This window comes from Caretta caretta, chromosome 2 (genome assembly GCF_965140235.1).
Source record: "Caretta caretta isolate rCarCar2 chromosome 2, rCarCar1.hap1, whole genome shotgun sequence".
Taxonomy (NCBI): domain Eukaryota; kingdom Metazoa; phylum Chordata; order Testudines; family Cheloniidae; genus Caretta; species Caretta caretta.
The window spans coordinates 223,733,340-223,755,565 of record NC_134207.1 but is presented as its reverse complement, the minus strand read 5'-3'; the positions used below and the strand labels follow the sequence as shown (position 1 = coordinate 223,755,565).

At 43.6% G+C, this 22,226-nt stretch overlaps 1 protein-coding gene across 3 annotated transcripts in view; it reads right to left on the bottom strand.

Annotated features, from left to right (window-relative positions):
• The window catches only part of CALCR (calcitonin receptor), a 270,509-nt gene that overhangs the window by 26,195 nt on the left and 222,088 nt on the right, over nucleotides 1-22,226 (bottom strand). For all 3 annotated transcript variants that reach the window (XM_075125860.1, XM_075125859.1, XM_048838162.2), the window contains 3 exons: nucleotides 13,103-13,163; nucleotides 12,940-13,006; nucleotides 8,219-8,437 (listed from right to left, as the gene is read on the bottom strand). In XM_075125860.1, the coding sequence (XP_074981961.1) occupies nucleotides 8,219-8,437; nucleotides 12,940-13,006; nucleotides 13,103-13,163 (347 nt within the window). The remainder of the gene's footprint in view (nucleotides 1-8,218; nucleotides 8,438-12,939; nucleotides 13,007-13,102; nucleotides 13,164-22,226) is intronic.

Sequence of the window (22,226 nt, the reverse complement as noted above, 5' to 3'; positions counted from 1 at the left end):
TCTACATGAAGTGCTATCTGCAGCTTTTCTAGTGAAGACAGTTAACATCAACAGTGTTGAGGTGAAGATTATGAAACATTAACTTTGCAGGGCTGGCCATTGTGTGTAGATGGCTGATACTCATCTTCCGAAGCAAGTCCTCTTTTCTCAACTTTGTTATGGTAAGAGGACTCGTGAGGGACAGAGGAAACACTACAAGGACACCCTGAAAGTATATCTTCAGAACGGAGGCATTGACCCCATGAATTGGGAAAAGCTGCCTGGCAATAGACTTCAATGGCATTGCATCAAACATCAAGCCTCAGCCTGTTTTGAAGAGAATTGCCCTGCTCAAGAGGCTGCAAAATGACAGAGGATGAAGGAAAGTGTGCAGCATCCTGACCAGCAGTTGTGCTCTCTCCAAGCAACCACCTGTCATCTACGTGGAAAAACCTGTAGCGCATGGATTGGCTTCCTCAGCCATCATAAGTCTCATCAATGACTTTTTTTCCCTTGGCAGCCGTCATCCTTGTATCGAGGGATAGCTGATGATGAGTGAAGACATAGCTTAAGACTGCAGCAGCAAAGATGGAAGGCCGTGGTGAAGGCCCTATGCTTCACATGGAATAGAAGAGGCATAAAAATATAAGAGACTTATGTGAGGCACTGTGCAGAGAAAACATCTGGAAAGTCTCTGCTACTGGCCACGTTGAGGGAGAGGGTCAAGGTGAGGAGGGAAGATGGTAGGTCTCCTGCTGAGAAATGGCTGACGCTGAGTACTTGGGCACCCACTATCCCCTCCTCTCACTGCTGGAGCCTCCACTACTGCCCCTTTTACGCAGGAATATATTGTACAAAAATAGTGCTCTAGAAATAGCCAAGTGGCAGAAGACATCTTTTTGCCATTTTTAGTGGCTGAAATACACGAAGAGAGTTTAAAAATGAACAGCAACCCAAGTAAAAGAGAACAGGAAATGAAAGAAACATTCATCCTGTCAGGAGTAGCCCCATAGCTCTAGCTTTCCATGGCAGGATGAAAAGTTTCTGTCTGCTTTGGCACAAAGCACTAGTAGTGCTGTCCTTTTAAACCTGGGTGTGCATGAATGCATATCTTGTAAAACGGAGCAAAGCAGCATGGTATTTTTAAATGGTTAGTTTTGCTCTGCATAAAGCAATTACTCCACTTGTCAGCAGGAGTTAAATTTACAAGCTCCAAGCAGTTTCTCTCTCAAAAAAAAATCAAACCTGCTCTTAGAAAATACAGAGCAAACATCATGTAATTGAAGCCTGTGACCTTCTGAGAGCTGTGTCCTTATTTGGCAAGGCAAGTGCTTAAATACTGAGCATTTTGCTCAGAAGCTGATACAAAATGTTGAATTAATCTTATTTCTTATGAAGGGCTAATTCCAACTTTCAGGAGCTCTGATTCAGTAAGGTATTTAAGCACATGAGGACCTTTAGGCATTGTGAATATTGACGGCCGCAGGATTATTCAGGTGCTTAAAGTTAGGCACATGCTGAAGTACCTTGCTGAATCAGGGCCAGGGAGACCTGTAGCTAGATAGACTGCAGTAATGGGCAGTGTGGATTTGCGCTGCATGAGTGCAAGCACGGTGGGAGGACAGAATTCACACGTGAACTCCCTGGTGCACACCACTTCACTTCTTTATGGGATGCCGCTTGCTCTCCCATATAAGTCCCTCTCTTCGGGCCACTGTGGAGAAATTTTTCATGCTTCTAAGGGACTTCTGAGTGCGGGTGAAAGGAACCTGTGTGCAAAATTCTTTAATTTTGTATGAGATATATGGCAGGATGATGTCTTCCATAAACTGCCAGAGTGATTTTATAGGCTTTTGAAAATCATGCCCTCTAAGGAAAATCAATAATTAACTAGATGTTCTGGAATTCAAATCTTTGCTTTGAGACACTTATATTAGTGGATGTCTGTGTTCAGTTGGATAGACGTGTCCATCCTTCTAGCTAGAGCCTCTGCTTCTGAGATAGCTGCTATGCTTTAAATATTCCTCTTAATGGGGGAAGTATCTCTTTTGTTTTATGTAATCTTCAGTTCCACATATTTTGAAACTGCACAACTTGTACTGGTGATGCTGAGGGGGCTCTAAATTTCCATTTGAGAGATCTCTTGGAACCACTATGGTGCAGAAACAGCACATATTCATATCTGGAGCAGAGAAGCCATTTGTAACATGGATTTAAGGTTCAGAGGGGTTTGGAAAGCAGCCAGCCCTGTTCTGGAGAGAAGAACAGCAGGGAAGTGCTAGGAATCATGGAACACAGCTTGGTAGCATCAGGTTATTGGGTCTGATTACCAGCTAGGGAATATACATGAAGGCCCCAGCTCCCTAACGGAGCCTGTGACCAAAAGAGGGCTAGGAATAAACTCTTCTGTGACTACAGCAGAGGACCGTGAGGTGATAGGAGCCCTGTGGCCCACTTCCTATTGGGGTGGATGTCTTGTCCATTAAGCTGGCAGAAGCCAGGAAGCCCCAAAATCAAAGTTGAGAACAGGGCTATTACATTATTTTGTTGCTCCACGTTTCCTTTCTTTTGTACTGGAGAATAAACAGATCCCTGAGGTAAAGGCCATGAACTGAACTGGGCAGTGCTGATTATTTTTCCCAGGCTGGTGATTGAGTCCTCCAGCCTACACCATTTTTCAGTGTCACAACTGGGGGAAAAAAAGGCTTCCTTTTTATAATTTATAGATCAACTCCACAGATCTGCTAGAAGGATTTTGACCTATGTATAGTAACAAACATGATGTGACAATACTGAGGCACTGCATTTGAGTGATGAACAAATAACCTATCATAGCCCATATAATGAATAGCATATGTTTGCAGTGAAGCAGAATGTTCGGGGAAACAGACCACTTCTGCTTGAAATGATGAGTGTTGAGGATAATCTCATAAAGAAGAAAGAACAGTTTAGAGCAAGAGTGGCTCCTACTAGTCAAATTGACCTTTAGTGTGGGAAACCTAGCAGGGAACACCTCACTGTATTGTTTTCCAGCTAGGAATAATACCCTGTGAAAAAAGTACAGTTTATTCTGGGAACAAATACTCTGTCATTCGTGATCTTCAGTCCTCCTATTCTGACAATAGACTGCAGTGTTGCAGTTTGTACTTGTACTAATTGTGAGTGGACGGTTTGTTCAGTATGTCAAATCACAATTGTCATACACTGCTGCAATGGGTTATCGAAAAACAAACAAACCCCAAATCTGTCATACTAGCTATGAGAAGATGCTGGGAAAACAAGTATTTAAACAATTCAGAGTGGAACGTAAAAGTTACACTGAAACCATATAAAGAAATAACTGCTAATTACATCAACAGTGCTACAAGAAAATGAGCACACAGAGCGTCACAATAATGTGACTATTCTGAATATGTGATTGTTATAAGAAATACCTCTAAAAGAAATGCTCTGAAAATGATCCAAAACTCTAACTCATAATAAAACTACCCCAGAAAATCTGCATTTTGGTACCCAGCTAAGGATCACACAATAAGATAACTGCAGGGCACTCATGAAATAACTTATGTTGTTACATGTTGCTATGTAGTACATTGTGACCATACACCACTGCTATTGGAAACACTGATAATTATAAGGTAACTCATATTCCCAAAGCTCTGTACCAACCAACTTTAAAAGTTCTGGCCAAATGTCCCAAGAATTTGTTTACACTAGAAGATGCTAGATAAAGTTTTCCATTGTTGCTGTCAGTGGGGTGGCTGTTGGTAGGAATGGTGGGAATATACGGAATGATGGACTGACATTTCAAATAGAACTTCTCTGAACAAGGTTAGAGAACATAGGGTGGGATCCATGAAGGAACTCAGGCTTAACCCTGAGTGTTAACTCAGGTGTTAACCCTCCCACCCCTGAAAGACAAAAGTTTTTCCGCGACAAGTACCTGTGTGAACGGGGGGTTGCAACACTGAGCATCATGGTGCCTAACTTTTAGGTTCCTAGAAAATCACAGGAACAACACTGAGATCCACAAAGCTGAGTTTGGCACTTAGGATCCCTATACAATGAATGGGGAGAGACAGACGCCTTAGGATATGATCCAGAAAGCCAGCAAACTAGGCGAGGAGCTGCCTAATCTAACCAATGGGAGACACTGACCAGAGATGAGTGTGCCAAAGTCCACCCCTCTCTTGGATATGTGCTTAAGCCTGGGCTGCACAGAGGTGACTATCTCTGCTTGTGATCCACAAGTGGGATCCCATCTCTTGGAGTCAGGCAGATGAGATGCCTACGCTGTTTCTTGCAGGACTGAGTTAGGCACCTGCATTGCTCCACACAAAGCAGCCAGAGGAACAGGCAGTGGTGCCCATCTTATAACTTTTAGCCTAGCAGTGAGAGCATTCAGCTGAGATGTGGGAGACCAAAGTTCAATTCCACCCTCTCTGTCAGAAGGGAAAAAAGACTTGAAAAGATTCTCACACCTGTTAGGAAAGTGCTCTGACCACTGAGCTATGGGATAGTCTGATGTGGGGCTCCTTCAGTCTCCCCCATTGAAGCTGTTACACAGTGGATAAATAATGAAAGAGTGATTGGAGAAGAGGGAGTAGACCTGAGGTGTCTGGCCTCCCAGGTAGGTACCCTAGCCACTGAATTAGAGTCATTCTCTCTCTGGACCTATGAGCAGGTAACTATCTACAGTGGAACAGTCATGCCCAGAGGAAGAAACATGGGCACCTAGGGAACTTTTAAACTGAACACATAGGTGCTGAGTGATTTAGGCTCCTACAGGTTTTGGCAGCAGTTTTGCAGATCTCAGTGGAGCCCAGACTGGGACATAAGTGCCCAACCCAAGATGTAGGTGCCTAAGTCTGGGGTTTAGATGACAAAGTAGTTTGTGGCTCCCCCCCATTGAGGATAAAATGGTGGTGGTGACCTGGAGCCCTGTCTACACTAGAGCACCCACCACTTTTACTATTGGCAGAGCTGAACCAGTGGCAGCAACAGTGGGGAATTTCTGGTCAAAAATCCTAGCACAGAGACCCATTTTACTTGCTCGGGGACTGATCTGTGGCTGTGGAAGCCCATAGGAGGTAGAATTTGCTTTCCTTGGACCTCTACCTCATCTTAACCCTCCCCACTTTACAACCGTGTTTGAGGGCACTTCTCTTCCCACTGTGTTTTCCCTTCTAATGACATGGAAGGACTACCCCTTTTTTCAGTGATGCCTCTGTTTAGGATTTTGTTTGGTTTTTCCATTGCTTTGGTATGTTCTAATTCCTACTGTTTGTTATTAGGATATTGTATTAATTCTCAGTGTTGTTTTATAAATAAAATGATTATCCCCACGGTCACATTGCCTCACTGTAAGTGGAGATAGCTGTATCATGAGCCTGACACTCAGTTACGATGTTAGGAAAGGCACACTTGTATCCCTAGAGACCACAGACGTGACAAAACACAGCGGTGCCAGGAAAAGATACACACCTTCTCACTATGTCTGATGGGAATTATGATATAAAGATGGAGCTTTTAAGAATTACACTCAGCTGTCCCTGCTAACCAGGCACTTGTCCATGCTGAAATAAGCACCTCCTAAATAATTACTCAAATTTATTTACAAGAAATGAGTGGAAACAGATTCTGCTGTAAGCTTTTCTACCTATAGGCCACCTGAATTTATTTTTAGTTTTTCATTCAGTGGTTTACTTGCACAAAGAATTGAGTGTCATTGTTAGCAAAAATCCAACATAATTTTTTTCAATTACTGTAGCTTATTTTACATAAAATAATTTAATTTTCCACCAAATACACGTAAGTTGTGAATAAGCAGTTTTCCTGGCAACTATGTAAGCAGTGTCAGGATGAGCTCCACCCTGACATCTGGTGGTGAGGTGTGGCAAGTTGTGGAAAAGAACTTCAGGGGCCGATCTCATTTGCATAGGCACACCCACCCCGCCTAGAATGAGGCCATAGCTGCCCAAATGGTCACTTTGGCTGCTGTGGGATCCCCAGGGTCTCTGTTATTGGGGCAGGAAGAATAAATTGTTATTACCCTGATTATGGGAATCAAAGACAGTGGGACTGTACTTGGCCTTTTGTTATGATGGAGGGACTCACCATCAACTAAGTAGCACTCGCTAGGCAAGGGTCATGGGTTCCAAAACTGTGAATTGAGAGAGGTTGGGGACAAGTATTAATACTTGGTGGTATGGGCCTCCTGGTGAGGGCCTTACATGCTAATTGTACTTCCTCCTCTCTCCACTGTGGAATATCAGAGCTAATTTTGATTTCATTAGGAGTCTAGTTACAGGCTGCTGAGCTCACTTTGGGCTAATGGTGCACCAGCACTGAGGCTCCCCTACTACAAGCTGAATTCACCAAAGAGCTGAACTGACTAAGAGCTGAAATCACTGACAGTTGTGTTAAGTAGTGGGGGAGCCTGAAGATATATTGTGGAGAAGTTTGCGGGATGGCTGGAGTGCCTTGTGGACAGGCTGGTGGAGCAGTTCATAGGACGGCGGGAGCTGCTGGTGGGCCGCGGAGCAGTTTGTGGGACGGCGGGAGCTGCTTGTGGGCCGCGGAGTGGAGCGGAGCTGAGCGAAGCAGTTCGTGGGGCGGCTGGTGGAGTGGAGCGGAGCAGAGCGAAGGCCTATGGAGCTGTGGGGCGGTCAGCTTCAGATCATGTAAGGTGCCTTTTACCCCTGCCCCCATCTCCACCCAGGTTGGGAGCTAAAGCTCTGCAGATAAACTTTTGAACTCTGGAGCTGCCCTGACCAGGGACAGAGACTTTTGGGTCATCGGACTTTTGGAACTTTGAGTGATTTGGGGTTGCTGACTCAAGAACCAAAAAGGAAAAGGCATGCCCCAATTTGCTTGGGGTGGGTTTTTTGCTCATGGGTTGTGTTATGAATCCTGTTGGTGGTGTTTCCCCAACATAATGCCACATTGTTTCTCTCTGTTATTAAAAGGCTTTTTGCTACACTCAGACTAGGTGCTTGCAAGAGGGGAAGTATTGCCTCTTGGATGCGCCCAGCGGGGGTGGTATATATTTGTCCCAGGTCACTGGGTGGGGGCTCGAGCCGGTTTGCATTGTGTTATTGGAATGGATCCCCTAGATATTGAACCCAGCCCTTGTTGCTGCCAAGTCTGACGGACAGAAGGGTTACAACTATAATTGATAAGCAAGGCATAGAACAGTGCTGTAAGTACAACACCTACTAAAATACACATGCACCTGTTATGGACAGCTTTTGCTCCTGCAATTGCTATGTATGCAGGCAAATTTGTGGTTTACCAGGTACATTGGTTTTCAGGCATTTTGAGTAGTAGACAATCATTGTACATGCAGCTGAAAATATGGCCTAATATGTCAAGGTAATTGATACATAGATATCAGTGGAATTATTATGTTATTACTTTCCCCTTCGGAGGGGGGAAATTGTTTTGCACACTATCTCACTGATCTGTAACTTTCAAATAATTCTCCATCATGAGCCTCTGCACAAAAAAAAAATAAGTAGAGGCCAATGGGATGTTTGTTCACTTTACACGTCTCTAATATTAATATCACAAGTGCAATTTTTTGAAGTCTGCCACCCTTGGTGAATGATGGACAGCATGCATTGAAGCCAGGGTAGAGAGCCAAACAATTGAAAATGATGTATTACTGTACAAAAGAAAGAAAATAGAAGACAGCCCTTTTGAAATATTGATACTGTTCTAACATTTTGATTTTATAAGCGTTTTGAAAGAGTTGTATTTTAATTTAAACAGCTTAAAATTGCGAGTTAACAATTAACTGAACCTTAATTATCTTGATCCTTTCTTCCACTGCGTACAAACATCTCTTCCTTGACACAGCTATTTCCACATACAGTTAATTTTAATATCATCCCCTCTGCAGTGTTTTTGGAAAGGGCTGTCTGAGCACATTTCCATTAGCAGGGCTTTGAACAACATTTAAAGCCTTATGTGATCTCAATTTTCTCTACTCAATGCAGAAACATCACTATTCTGTAATTCTTGAAGCATTTCCCCAAGCTACTGGTGACTGTTTGCACACTAATAATAGAGCCACAGAAGAAGGGAATATATGATGTGAAAATGTTGGAGAAAAAGGAAAAAAAAACAAGCAGTCATAATTACTTTCAGAGACAAAGCATTTGGCAAAAGAATCCTCTGCTAAAATTAACCCTACTGGCAAATACATGTACACCTAACTTGCTATGATATTCCATACCTGGTAATGCATTAATATATGCATGATGTAATCATATATTTCTCCAGCAAGTCTGTTTTCTGGTCTCCAGGGAATAATGACAAACTGAATTCCTAGTAAGGGCACCAGGATTAGTGTGGCTCTGACAGCTTTCATGTACATGTTGGACTCAGCCCGATGAGTATCTCTTAGCTTTGTCACCAGAACTCGGACGATGTTAAGCAAAAAGAAAAAATTGACCTAAAAAAGAGAGAGTCTTTATTGGTAAAACACTCAAATTAAAATACAAAACCCAGCAATGACAACAAAACACAGCTTCATGGCCCTGTTAGAGCTCAAAACAACAGCTCATTGGGATTGACATTGTGCCCGCAAGGGCGGGGGGAAATACCAGCGAATGGATGACACTCAGGCCTGAAAATAGTAAGTTACGCTTTATTGAAGGAAGAACTTACGCTCCAATCTGCGCGGGAGCCCCTAGGACGTGAGGAGGGACTGCAGGGGACTCTGGCCATTCGGGACAGCTGACCAGGCAGGACTCCGCCGAGGGGGAGTCCTCTGCGGTGTTATATTCTCCATGCTTATCTCAGGGTTTCATAGGGTCAACAGCTGGTTACATTCTTACATGTATAATTTATGATTGTTACATAAACTGACTTGTTTACAGGCAAAAAATATGCTGAGCTATGCGAAGATATCTTTTGGCAGGGTCTGTCAGACAAAGTTCATTGAAACTGCCTGCATCCTCCGCTTACATCCAGTCACATGCTCAGTCCACCACTTAGCTCCTCGCCAATCTTCCGCAACCTTGCCCCTTCAGACATACAGACCAAAGTATAACAAGGAGTCTGGTGGCACCTTAAAGACTAACAGATTTATTTGGGCATAAGCTTTCGTCGGTAACACACCACTTCTTCAGATGCATACTCCATACATGTGAAGAAGTGGTGTTTTACCCACAAAAGCTTATGCCCAAATAAATCTGTTAGTCTTTAAGGTACCACCAGACTCCCTGTTGTTTTTGTGGATACAGACTAACACAGCTACCCCCGATACTTGAGACCAAAGTATGTAACCTTGGGTGCCTTAACACACCTACTGCCAGATTTACATCAGTGGAGGATGTGCCCCCTAAATCCCTTTTTGGGCTGTAAGGGCTCAATCCTGCAAGGTGCTGAACTCTCTGGCTCCAATCTGGCAAAGCACTAAAATTATGCCCACTCAGTACCATCGAGTTCTTTACTGAACTCAATGGTACTACTTATGTGCTTAAAGTTAAGCATGTGCTTAAGTACTTTGCTGGTTTGCTGCCTGTCACTCTGTTTCTGCTGGGCAAAGAGCAGATATTGTGTTTCCATGACACAGCCACATTATGAATAGCACATTTTCAAACCAGGTATTATAACTGAGCCCCTGCAACCTCAAAGGCAGGGGGGCTTTGTCTGGATGGGTGAGGGAATAAAAGGTAGTAGCTCCTTTAAAAATCACCTTCTCTTGTGGATTCGGGTGGTGATGGGTAGGCATTATCTGTGATGGTGGGGCTCCCATAAACCATTGACCCCCTGCACATCTGAGAGAGGGGATTTAAGCCCTGTCTCTCCAGGTTAAGCACCTTCTCATGCCTGGATTAGCTCTATTTTAAAGAAAGATTAACTTTTCCCTAGAAACATGATAGATCTTTTTCTTAGGGTGTCTGAAAGATACAGCATTGGAGAAGAGTATTAAAAATCCAAAAAGACTTACGTGCCCTCTGTCAGACTCAGCATTATGACAGCAGAACATTTTTTAGGTTGCTTTAATAAATCCGGTGCTGGGAGCTAAATTCCTTCTAAGCTGCATGGCAGAACAGCAGGCTATAAAGGTGTGACGAAGTTGGGGAATTTTCTAGTGGTTTACATGAACAGTGTCTGCACACCTCAGTTTTCCTGTGTGCTGCATGTTTAACAAGGTGGTGGGAGAGGGTTTTTTGTTGCAGAGGACCAGGTGTGACCTCACCTAGCACCTGGGACCCCGGCCAATGGCCTGGATATGGGGGATCCTAGTGACTGGTGACCTGGTGACCAAGAGGCTCAGCCCAGCTTGGAAGGCAGCCAGTTCAGGGCAGTGGAAGGACAATGGGCTGAGGATTGAGGACCCCGGTTACCTGACCAACCAGTTCCAGCCATGGGGGAACATAGGATGGAGGAGAGAGGGCCCCAGCAACCTGTTTACCTGGGATGGAAGACAAAGGACAGGGGAGGAGCTGTTGGGACTGGTGATATAGGACGCTTTGGCTAGAAAGAGGGGACTGCTGGACTGGGGAGAGAGAGCAGTCAGAGCCCATCTGGATGTAGTAGAGACCTAGATATATTGTGCCGAGGGATGTTAGGCCTGAGGGCCCGGAGAGTTTCCTGTGCTGGGTTCAGATGCTCAATAAACCCTTCTGTTTTACGCTGGCTGAGAGTCACTCCTGTCTAGAGATTAGGGTTGCATTATTCCCTCTGGGGGTGGAGGACCCAGGGGATACAGAGTGAATTAACTCCTTAGGGGGGGCCACAGTGAGAGACAGGCATTCAGAGAGGTGCTGTTCCAGGAGGCAGAGGGGCCTATGGCTTAACCCTCGAGAGAGAGAGTGGACCCCAGAGAAGGGCTGTCGCACTGAAGGGGGTTCCTCCCAGGGACCGTACAGAGCTGGGAGAGAGCATGAGTCCTGAGAGTCTGTGATAAAAGGGCCAAGCACGGGTGCAGCCATAGGAGTCTGGGGAAAGGAGAGAGGTAGGTGGGGAGGGGAGCAAGTTGGGGGCATGCAGGGCTGCTGCGGGGAGAGACACCTCTCCCCCGGCCCTGGAGCTGCTGTCAGTGGGGAGAAGCGCCTCTCCCTGGGAGCTGCTGTTAGTGGGGAGAGGGCTGGGGGCTGTCCCCTGGCCCCAGCCCTGGGTCAGTCTGTACCCCAAACTCCTCATCCCCTGCCCCACTCCACAGCCCACACCCCCAGCTGGAGCCTTCACCCCCTGCACCCCAGCCCCCTGCCCCAGCCTGGAGCCCCCTCCCACACCCTGAACCCCTCATTCCCGGCCCCACCCCAGAGCCCTCACCCCCCTGCACCCCAAACCTCTGCCCCAGCCCTGAGCCCCCCCACTCCAAACCCCTTGGCCCCACCCCGCCACACGTCACCTCCATATCGGTGCACATAACAAAATTCATTCCACAGGTGGATATAAAAAATTAGAGGGAACATTGGCTGTGAATGATTGTAAAGAGGAGGAGCTCACTGAGTATTCTCATTCCAGGCAGGAAAATTTGTTACCATACCAAGCAGTGTGACTTGTTTTCACAAATGCTATATTACAAAACTATCCTGTGTAGTTTTCCATTTCCCATATGTGATTAGAACAATTAAACTTAGAACGGAGATAGTAAGTTATTTTCTAGACAATTTTTAGGAAGCATACTGCAGCTTGGTATTGCTGAAATCCAGTAACAGTTCTTAAAGGAGGTTTAGAACAAGATTTTAAAGATTTTTAACTACTCTGAAACAGATCCATGTTCATTTATAGACATTTCCACAATGCTCAGCACCATCGCATTTGATCTCTCAGAAAAATAATGTGGATGTTTGCAAGTAGATGTCAGATCCCAAGCCAATGAAAGTTGAATCTGTTGGGATGCTGACACAGTGCATCTGGGTGACAAATGGAGATAGGACTAATGTTTGGTATGAATAAAAACTTTCCCAAAATTTCAGGGTGTTCAGGTCTGTTTACCAGTTTGTGTATTTTATATTAATAGGACAGTGGAACTAGTGGATTCCCTGATGCATATACTCCTGTCATATGAACATTAATGGAAGTTACGGGGTTGGTTTTACTATATAGGCAGAACTTGTAGGTGCCTAGGGTGGCAAGACAGAGTGAGTGGGAAAAAAACAAAAAAGCCAACCTTGGGAATCCTAGCTGCAACTTCCTTGATTTGCAGTCTCGTGCTCTGTGCTGCTCCTACTCAAGCATTCTATTCAGGTTCTTATCCCCCCAGCCTCTTCCCAGTTTAGCTCCCTACCTCTGTTCCCTTTTACTACAGCATCCAACAAAAAAGGGTAATTCACCACTGGAACAATTTACCAAGGGTAGTGGTGGATTCTCCATTACTGGTACTTTTCTATCTGGTAAAGATCTATCATGTCTCTAGGGAAAAGTAATTTTAAAATCAAGACAGGATATTTTTCTAAAAGCTATGCTCTAGTTCAAACAGGAATTATTTTGGGGAAGTTCTGTGGCCTGTGTTATGCAGGAGGTTAGACGAGATGATCACAATGTTCCTTTCTGCCTCTGAATTTATGAAAACCAATGCTGAATTATTGACTTGGTCTCAGGCTAGTCTGAAACATAGTTATTTCACGTATACCACATATAATGCAGCACATTTAGCACAGGTAAGGTTAACTGCATACAATAGAAGATTCAGTAGTTTAAATAGCTTGGCCATGATTTTCAAAAGGAATTAATGAATTTGGATGCCTCTGTTTTTAGATTGCCCCAACCTGAGACACCTTGAAGGGGCTTGATTTTCAGAAAGTGCTGAGCACCCACCCTCTGAAAATCAAGTCCCCTTAAGGGAGTCTCAGGTGGGGCATCCAAAATCACTTGCTACCTTTGAAAACCTTGGCCAACCTATTTAAGATACAGAATCTTCTATTCAATGCAATTTTGCATCATTTCTGGGAAGAGCAACTAAACTATTAACATGATAACAAATAATATTCTTACCAATAAAGCTGCCATTACAGGTCCATGAACAATATAGAGCAAGTGAGTGTCAACGCTCATCCAGCAGCTGGAGGAAGAATATATCATTAATTCAAATACATTTTTATACAAAGCTATAAAATGTGCTAAGTACCTTTAAAATAGATATAATACTCATACTCACTTGTCATTGAAGTATTTGGCTCTTGCAACAGCGTGAATAGATGCTGGCACTAAAGGAAACCCTACAATGATTAACGGTATACATCAGCCTTCATATTTTTTGGCATGCATTTCATGTGACACTTCAAATAACATTTCTTCTTTTTAAAAATCACGTATAAATGGGAATTCAAAGCTTTGACAAAAGAATTATAATAATAATATAATAATTGACTTTGAGTCATATGGCTTTCTCAGTTGTGAGATGTAGAGGAGAGACTTCAACTCCCTCAGGGAACGGATGGCCAGGATCCCCTGGGGGACTAACTTGAAGGGGAAAGGAGTCCAGGAGAGCTGGCTGTATTTCAAGGAATCCCTGTTGAGGTTACAGGGACAAACCATCCCGATGAGTCGAAAGAATAGTAAATATGGCAGGCGACCAGCTTGGCTTAATGGTGAAATCCTAGTGGATCTTAAACATAAAAAAGCTTACAAGAAGTGGAAGGTTGGACATATGACCAGGGAAGAGTATAAAAATATTGCTCGGGCATGTAGGAATGATATCAGGAGGGCCAAATCGCACCTGGAGCTGCAGCTAGCAAGAGATGTCAAGAGTAACAAGAAGGGTTTCTTCAGGTATGTTGGCAACAAGAAGAAAGCCAAGGAAAGTGTGGGCCCCTTACGTAATGAGGGAGGCAACCTAGTGACAGAGGATGTGGAAAAAGCTAATGTACTCAATGCTTTTTTTGACTCTGTCTTCACTAACAAGGTCAACTCCCAGACTGCTGCTCTGGGCATCACAAAATGGGGAAGAGATGGCCAGCCCTCTGTGGAGATAGAGGTGGTTAGGGACTATTTAGAAAATCTGGACGTGCACAAGTCCATGGGGCCGGACGAGTTGCATCCGAGAGTGCTGAAGGAATTGGCGGCTGTGATTGCAGAGCCATTGGCCATTATCTTTGAAAACTCGTGGCGAATGGGGGAAGTCCCGGATGACTGGAAAAAGGCTAATGTAGTGCCAATCTTTAAAAAAGGGAAGGAGGAGGATCCTGGGAACTACAGGTCAGTCAGCCTCACCTCAGTCCCTGGAAAAATCATGGAACAGGTCCTCAAAGTATCAATCGTGAAGCAGTTGCATGAGAGGAAAGTGATCAGGAACAGCCAGCATGGATTCACCAAGGGAAGGTCATGCCTGACTAATCTAATCGCCTTTTATGATGAGATTACTGGTTCTGTGGATGAAGGGAAAGCAGTGGATGTATTGTTTCTTGACTTTAGCAAAGCTTTTGACACGGTCTCCCACAGTATTCTTGTCAGCAAGTTAAGGAAGTATGGGCTGGATGAATGCACTATAAGGTGGGTAGAAAGCTTGCTAGATTGTCGGGCTCAACGGGTAGTGATCAATGGCTCCATGTCTAGTTGGCAGCCGGTGTCAAGTGGAGTGCCCCAGGGGTCGGTCCTGGGGCCGGTTTTGTTCAATATCTTCATAAATGATCTGGAGGATGGTGTAGATTGCACTCTCAGCAAATTTGCGGATGATACTAAACTAGGAGGAGTGGTAGATACGCTGGAGGGGAGGGATAGGATACAGAAGGACCTAGACAAATTGGAGGATTGGGCCAAAAGAAATCTGACGAGGTTCAATAAGGATAAGTGCAGGGTCCTGCACTTAGGACGGAAGAATCCAATGCACCGCTACAGACTAGGGGCCGAATGGCTAGGCAGCAGTTCTGCGGAAAAGGACCTAGGGGTGACAGTGGATGAGAAGCTGGATATGAGTCAGCAGTGTGCCCTTGTTGCCAAGAAGGCCAATGGCATTTTGGGATGTATAAGTAGGGGTATAGCGAGCAGATCGAGAAACGTGATCGTTCCCCTCTATTTGACATTGGCGAGGCCTCATCTGGAGTACGGTGTCCAGTTTTGGGCCCCGCACTACAAGAAGGATGTGGATAAATTGGAGAGAGTCCAGCAAAGGGCAACAAAAATGATTAGGGGTCTAGAACACATGACTTATGAGGAGAGGCTGAGGGAGCTGGGATTGTTTAGTCTGCAGAAGAGAAGAATGAGGGGGGATTTGATAGCTGCTTTCAACTACCTGAAAGGGGGTTCCAAAGAGGATGGCTCTAGACTGTTCTCAATGGTATCAGATGACAGAACGAGGAGTAATGGTCTCAAGCTGCAGTGGGGGAGGTTTAGATTGGATATTAGGAAAAACTTTTTCACTATGAGGGTGGTGAAACACTGGAATGCGTTACCTAGGGAGGTGGTAGAATCTCCTTCCTTAGAGGTTTTTAAGGTCAGGCTTGACAAAGCCCTGGCTGGGATGATTTAACTGGGAATTGGTCCTGCTTCGAGCAGGGGGTTGGACTAGATGACCTTCTGGGGTCCCTTCCAACCCTGATATTCTATGATTCTATGATTCTAATTGTGATACTTCTGTCAAAAGCAGCCATGGAGAAGTGTCTTGCTACCATCTCAGCTCAAAGCTGCTGTCAGTCACTCCAAGCATGTTGAAATATATGCAGGGAAAGGGGGAATGGCCAGCCACACTGGGGAGGAGAGAGAGGGAGCATGATATTCTAGGTGAAGTATTCCCTTTGGAAAGCAGGGTTCCTTGATATGTAAATCCCCACTGAATAGGGCAGCAGTAACTTATTCTGCATGCCAGCTGATGGAGCAATAAATGACAATACAGCAACCAGGCTGCTTTTACTGAGGCTGAGGCCCAGGCCCTAGAAAATGTATAGAGTGGAGCCAGGAGTCTTACAAGCGTGTGAAATCTTGGAGTGTTTACTCTGCTAATCCTGCAGATTCCCAGATACTGTACTTTCAGATGGCCCTACTCCACATGTCTATCATTAGTAAGGAGGATATGGTAGAAATCCTGACTCTTCCTATCCCCATATCAGCTCACGTAAGTCCTCTTTTGATGTGAAAGAGGAGGATACTGCACTTACAGACTGCTGTAGGGGGCCCATTTTTCTTTTTATGGCAATCCTGCAGAGGGAACCACTTGTACGAGGCTGAAGGTGTGGAAACCTGCCATGCTGTATTCTCTTCCTAGACCGAAGGAGCAGGCTTGATGTTTTCTAGTCATCCGGGGTTTTTTTTTGAGAATCCTGCCTCCAAACCCTTGAATCTTGGGAAATCCATGCCACACTAGTTTCCCACCCCCACCATTAACAGCGTGGTGATTCAGTAATCAAGCCTTCCCATTCCAACAGGCTAAGAACCATGAAAAGGGGAGGTTTTCTAAAATGATAACATTAATTTATACAACATTTTACTTTGTAAACTGTGATGGACCTGGTAAGCAGGAAACGACCTTATCCAACAACTCTGCACAACCCCTTCCCTTGACCATGTGTGTGGAAGGGGCCCAGAAACATGGAAAGACCCTGACCTAGGATGTGTCCTAGTTCTTGGAAAAACAGCAATGGCATGTCAAGCCAGGAGCAGCAAGGAAGCAGGATGCATGGAGAAACCACCAGCAACTGTGTAGCTCAAGGTGTGACTGCTGGGTGCAGGTCTGTGAGGGACTTGTGAGGAAGCAGCAGAAACTGGGAAGGAAGCCAGTACAGAGGGGACCCAATAAAAGAGATACCATTAAGTGATCCTGGCTTGGAAACCTGCAAGTTCCTATTTGCTTTGAATAGAAGACTGGGCTGAAGAGGGCACCCCAGACACTAAGCCTGAAGAGTCCGAACTCTCTGCTGGACTGACCCAGGGGCCCAAATAAGATCTGCTATTGTTTTCTTTGAGTTGTAAGTGTTTAAGCCTCCATAGCGAGGGTATTTGCAACCTTTGCTTTTCTTGCCATCCCTGGGAAAATACTCTCTCTCTTTAGCTAAGTGTCTGAGTGGTGATTGGAACCCATCTGTGCTAGTTCTTAGGGGGCCTAGCGACTGAATCACCATCAGTGCTTGCCTCTGAGTTACACTGGCCCACCACTAGCACCTTAGAAGTAGTGAACCAGTCATCAAGGGTTTAACTAGGTCAGTCAGAGTATTATGGGTTGGGGCCACGCTCCCTTACTTCCTGTTTACTGAGTGGGAGTTCCCCTCACTGCTCCACACACTCTGTTGCAATGTATTTAAATAAAGCAGCAACTTCGCAACCCTTAGTCCTGTGAGTAGACTTATTTTTGTTGCATGAAGTGGTCTCTTTACAACAACTTTGGTGCACCACAGTCCAGCAGCTGTGCTAATTACCAAACTAAAGGCCACTGCTACGGTGTCATGTCTTAGTGACACCTCGCTTTAGCACTGCCAGCCAAATCTCTGACTTTCTAGCTGGCCGCTCCCTTTTGATATGTAACCAATTGCTGCCATGGGGCTGCCAGCATCTCTGTAGTGATAAGCTAGTGCACCTTCTAGTCACCATTCCTTTTTCTGCACACCCGAAAGCCATATTTTCATGTGAATTTATTTGTTTGCCGCCCACCACACAGTGGAGGTTACCACACTGTGGAGGATCCTAAGTTTGTAGACTTTATATTTATAAATTAATTAGGGCTGTCAAGCAATTAAAAAAATTAAAAAAATTAATCGAGATTAATCACATGATTAAAAAAATTAATTGCGATTAATCACACTGTTAACAATAATAGAATACCATTTATTTATATATTTTTGGTTGTTTTCTACATTTTCAAATATATTGATTTTAATTACAATACAGAATACAAAGTGTACAGTGCTCTCTTTATAATTGTTTTTGATTACAAGTATTTGCACTGTAAAAAAAACAAAAGAAATAGCATTTTTCAATTCACCTAATGCAAGTACTGTAGTGCAATCTCTTTATCATGAAAGTTGAACTTACAAATGTAGAATTACGTACAAAAATGCATTCAAAAATAAAACATGTAAAATTGTATAGCCTGCAAGTCCACTCAGTCCTACTTCTTGTTTAGCCAATCGCTCAGACAAACATTGTTTACATTTTCAGGAGATAATGCTGCCCATTTCTTGTTTACAATGCCACCTGAAAGTGAGAACAGATTGCACTGTTGTAGCCAGCATCGCAAGATATTTACTTGCCAGATGCACTAAAGACTCATATGTCCCTTCATGCTTCACCCACCATTCCAAGGGACATGTGTCCATGCTGATGATGTATGTTCATTTTCATCATCTGAGTCAGATGCCACCAGAAGAAGGTTGATTTTCTTTTTTGGTGGTAGAATGTAGTTCTGTAGTTTCCGCACTGGAGCGTTGCTCTTTTAAGACTTCTGAAAGCATGCTCCACACTTCGTCCCTCTCAGATTTTGGAAGGCACTTCAGATTCTCAAACCTTGAGTTGAGTGCTGTAGCTATCTTTAGAAATCTCACACTGGTACGTTCTTTGTGTTTTGTTTAATTTGCAGTAAAAGTGTTCTTAAAATGACCAACATGTGCTGGGTCATCATCCGAGAATGCTATAACATGGAATTTATGGCAGAATGTGGGTAAAACCATGGAGCAGGAGACATACAATTCTCCTCCATGGAGTCCAGTCACAAATGTAATTAACGCAGTTTTTTAAACAGGCATCATCAGCATGGACACATGTCCTCTGGAATGGTGGCTGAAGCATGAAGAGACATATGAATGTTTAGCATATCTGGCACATGAATACCTTGCAATGCTGGCTACAAAAGTGCCATGTGAATGCCTTTTCTCACTTTCAGGTGACGCTGTAAATAAGAAGTGGGCAGCATTATCTCCCATAAATGTAAACAAACTTTTTTCTCTTCGTGATTGGCTGAACAAGAAGTAGGACTGAGTGGACTTGTAGGTTCTAAAGTTTTACATCATTTGGTTAATTAGTGCAGTTATGCAACTAAAAAAAAATCTACATTTGTAAATTGCACTTTCACGATAAAGAAATTGCACTACAGTACTTGTATGAGATGAATTGAAAAACAATATTTCTTTTGTTTGTCAGTTTTACAGTGCAAATATTTGCAATCAAAAGTAATATAAAGTGGGCACCGTACACTTTGTATTCTGTGTTATAATTGAAATCAATATATTTGAAACTGTGGAAAAACATCCAAAAATAGTTCATAAATGTCAATTGGCATTCTATTGTTTAACAGTGCAATTAAAACTGCAATTAATCGGGATTAATTTTTTTAATTGCGATTAATTTTTTTGAGTTAATCGCATGAGTTAACTGCAATTTATTGACAGCCCTAAAATTAATACATTTCAAAGTGAAATAGTTGAAAAACAGTTTTATTCCTTTCTATAGTCAGGAGGAATGTAGCTCTTTGGATTGCTTGCTTTAAGTGTCAGTGACCTCATCAGTGCTTTTAGGAGAAACACAGAGACCTGAACTCAGGCCTTGGCAAGCAAAGCTTTGTTCGGTTCACCTTCAAAGAATGCTCATGGCCAGAAAAGTGACCATGTCAATATGATGTCATTTTGGTCACTGTATCAGCTCCCTGGGGGTCTTCAAGAGATATCCACTTACTCAGCTGCCAAAATAATTTTTCACTACAGTTAGGACTGCAGAGTCAATGAAGATCAAACTGGATCTTTTTCTGTTTCATGCATCACTAACCACAATATTAGTGATGTTCCTGTTGCAGAATCTTTTTAATGACAATAATGCAGAAGAAGCAGGAAGAACGTAGCTCCAGATCCCATTTTTATGGAGCCACTTAGTAATACCAAAATTTAAAACCAGGGATTTACGTGAAAAATGTATAGGTGCAGTGCTACACATGGTGAGAGTGGTGTTTTATTATTCTGTTAGGTGCATATGCACAGAGAACTTGGCTCTACACATTCAAATGTACATATTTAGGTACAATTGAAAGTTTTCATTAGTATATTATAGTTCAGCAAGCTCATATTTATCTAGCTTTAATTTCCAATGTTACTCTCCAAATTTAGGCCAAATTGTGATCTGCCCTTGTGCAGTTCCACAAAGTTTGGAAGGGTGAACCAGAAACAGTGAATAAAGACTGCTTGGTCTTTACTTCTTCCAGGAAGCAAAACACACAGAGAGGGATGGAAGAAGATGAGACCATGATTCAACTCTCTCTTTCCCCAGACCTGGGCATGGCGCTGCGCTGGTTCACCAGAAAGAGAAGGGGCAATCTGTACCATCCTTATAGATGAAACAGAGCATACACCCCTTGGGCTAACTAAGAAGCGCTGCGGGAGACGGTGCATCCTTAGGCACCAGGCAAACCTCTCTTGGTCATTCCTCAGAGCGGTGCAGCTATGTGCTGTCCCCTATATTGGGATGTGTGAAAAATCACAAATTGTAGCCTCTAGGAAGCATCTGAAAGTAGCCAGCCAGTGATAAATATGACAAATCCCTACAAGCGAGCCCTGTTCTTGCTATGGCACAAAATGGAGTTAGGCTTGAGTGCACTTCCAGTTACATTGTGAAAGAATCTGTTTCAGCATGGCCCTAACCAATGATCCCCCGTTGAATTAAATGCAGTTCAGGCTGTTTGAAACAGCAAAACAGAGTGTAACTGAGTGCATTTGAAACTATTTCTCCTGACCAGTGATTTAGGAGTAATTTACTAAAACACTGAAATAATAACAGATAAAGAAAGGGATCTCAGAAGGGAATGTTGCTCGAACAAATCATGCTAGAAATACACAGTTGCCTCAAGGGTCAACATATTACAGAACCTATTCAATGATTTTAATTACCTCCGCACGGGGAAGCATGGGGAACTTTCTCAGATATTTTCTTTTCTTTAAAAGCTATGTTTTACTATTGCTTTAGTGGGTCTGGTAAATAAAGCGAGCTCGCCTAGTGATGAAATTGACAGCGCTGAAATCAGATTATTGTTATAGTTATATAGTATACATATACAGTGTTTTCAAACACAATTGAGTCACATTCACTAGCCGTGAAATGAGAATTTACACAACAATTTACTGTGTAAACTAAGGGCCAATGCCATGATGGCATGTCTTATAGTGGCAGTCATGCCCTAGAACTTCCAGCCAACTTTTGAACTAAGTGGCTACTCTGTTTTAATGTGTAGAAAGGAAACATTTAAACGTGACACAAAAAGAAAGGTGATTGTTTCACTGTTCTCCTATTTGGGCCTGATCCACCACAATAAATCTGAACCTTCTGAACTGTGGAGCCTTCGTAAGGCTGATGTTCTTGCTCTAGCACAGGTCAGCTATTCAATTGACAGACACGCTGCACATACCTTTCCTCAATTATGAAGTTGTCCAAGGATAAAAAGACTTCCCCCTGTTTAGGGCTCATAATGTTCCATGCATTTTTAAATCTTAGAGTATGCAAAATCCCTCCCTTCCCATGAACGTTGCTAATCTCACAAGAAAGGGAGAGACAATTTCTATCTACTCTGGAATTTACAGGATGGAGATGTTCTCCGGGGCTTAAACTGGGAGAAGCTTTTAAGTTCTGTTTAATTCTTAAGGTTTCTGATCAGTGGTGGTGTGCCATGGAGTACTGAGTCCCATATAGCTCAGGAACTGAGGAGACTGCCACACTCTTAAGTGATCCCTCCCAGGGAAAGGAGCGAAGCATTGCATTTTGCTGTCTCTGTCTATAAAGGACTCATAGAATCATAGAAGATTAGGGTTGGAAGAGACCTCAGGAGGTCATCTAGTCCAACCCCCTGCTCAAAGCAGGACCAACCCCAACTAAATAAACCTGTCATGGGAGGCCTGAGAAGTGGTCAGGGAGGAATTGAGCAACAGATGCAGGTTCAAGTCAGTTCTCATTTTTGTCCCATCTAGTTTATACCTAAGCCCACAATTTTTTTTCCTGGTGAGGTTTGGTTTCTTCCTACCATAAATGAAAAGAAGCTCAGCAGACATGAATCTTGCAGAGGGGGTGCTGGACAGCACAGGGTAAATTCTGTCAGCTGCCTCTTGGGTTTGAAATAGATAGACATGGGCAAAGAATCCTGAAATGAGAAGCAGGAGAAAGACCTCTGAGCTGCTTCCCAGATGTGTTAGTGAGTTCTGTGATATGGGCTGGGCACTCGTTCACCGAGAATTGGAATGAGACCAGAAATTCGTTATCTGTAGCCAGCTAAAGAAAGTATTGATGGTAAGGGCTTTCTGTCACCACTTACCTGGGCTGAATTTACAGCAAATACTTTTAAAATGAAAGAGTCTGCATCCCACTGTAAGGGACTGGCTGTGTGT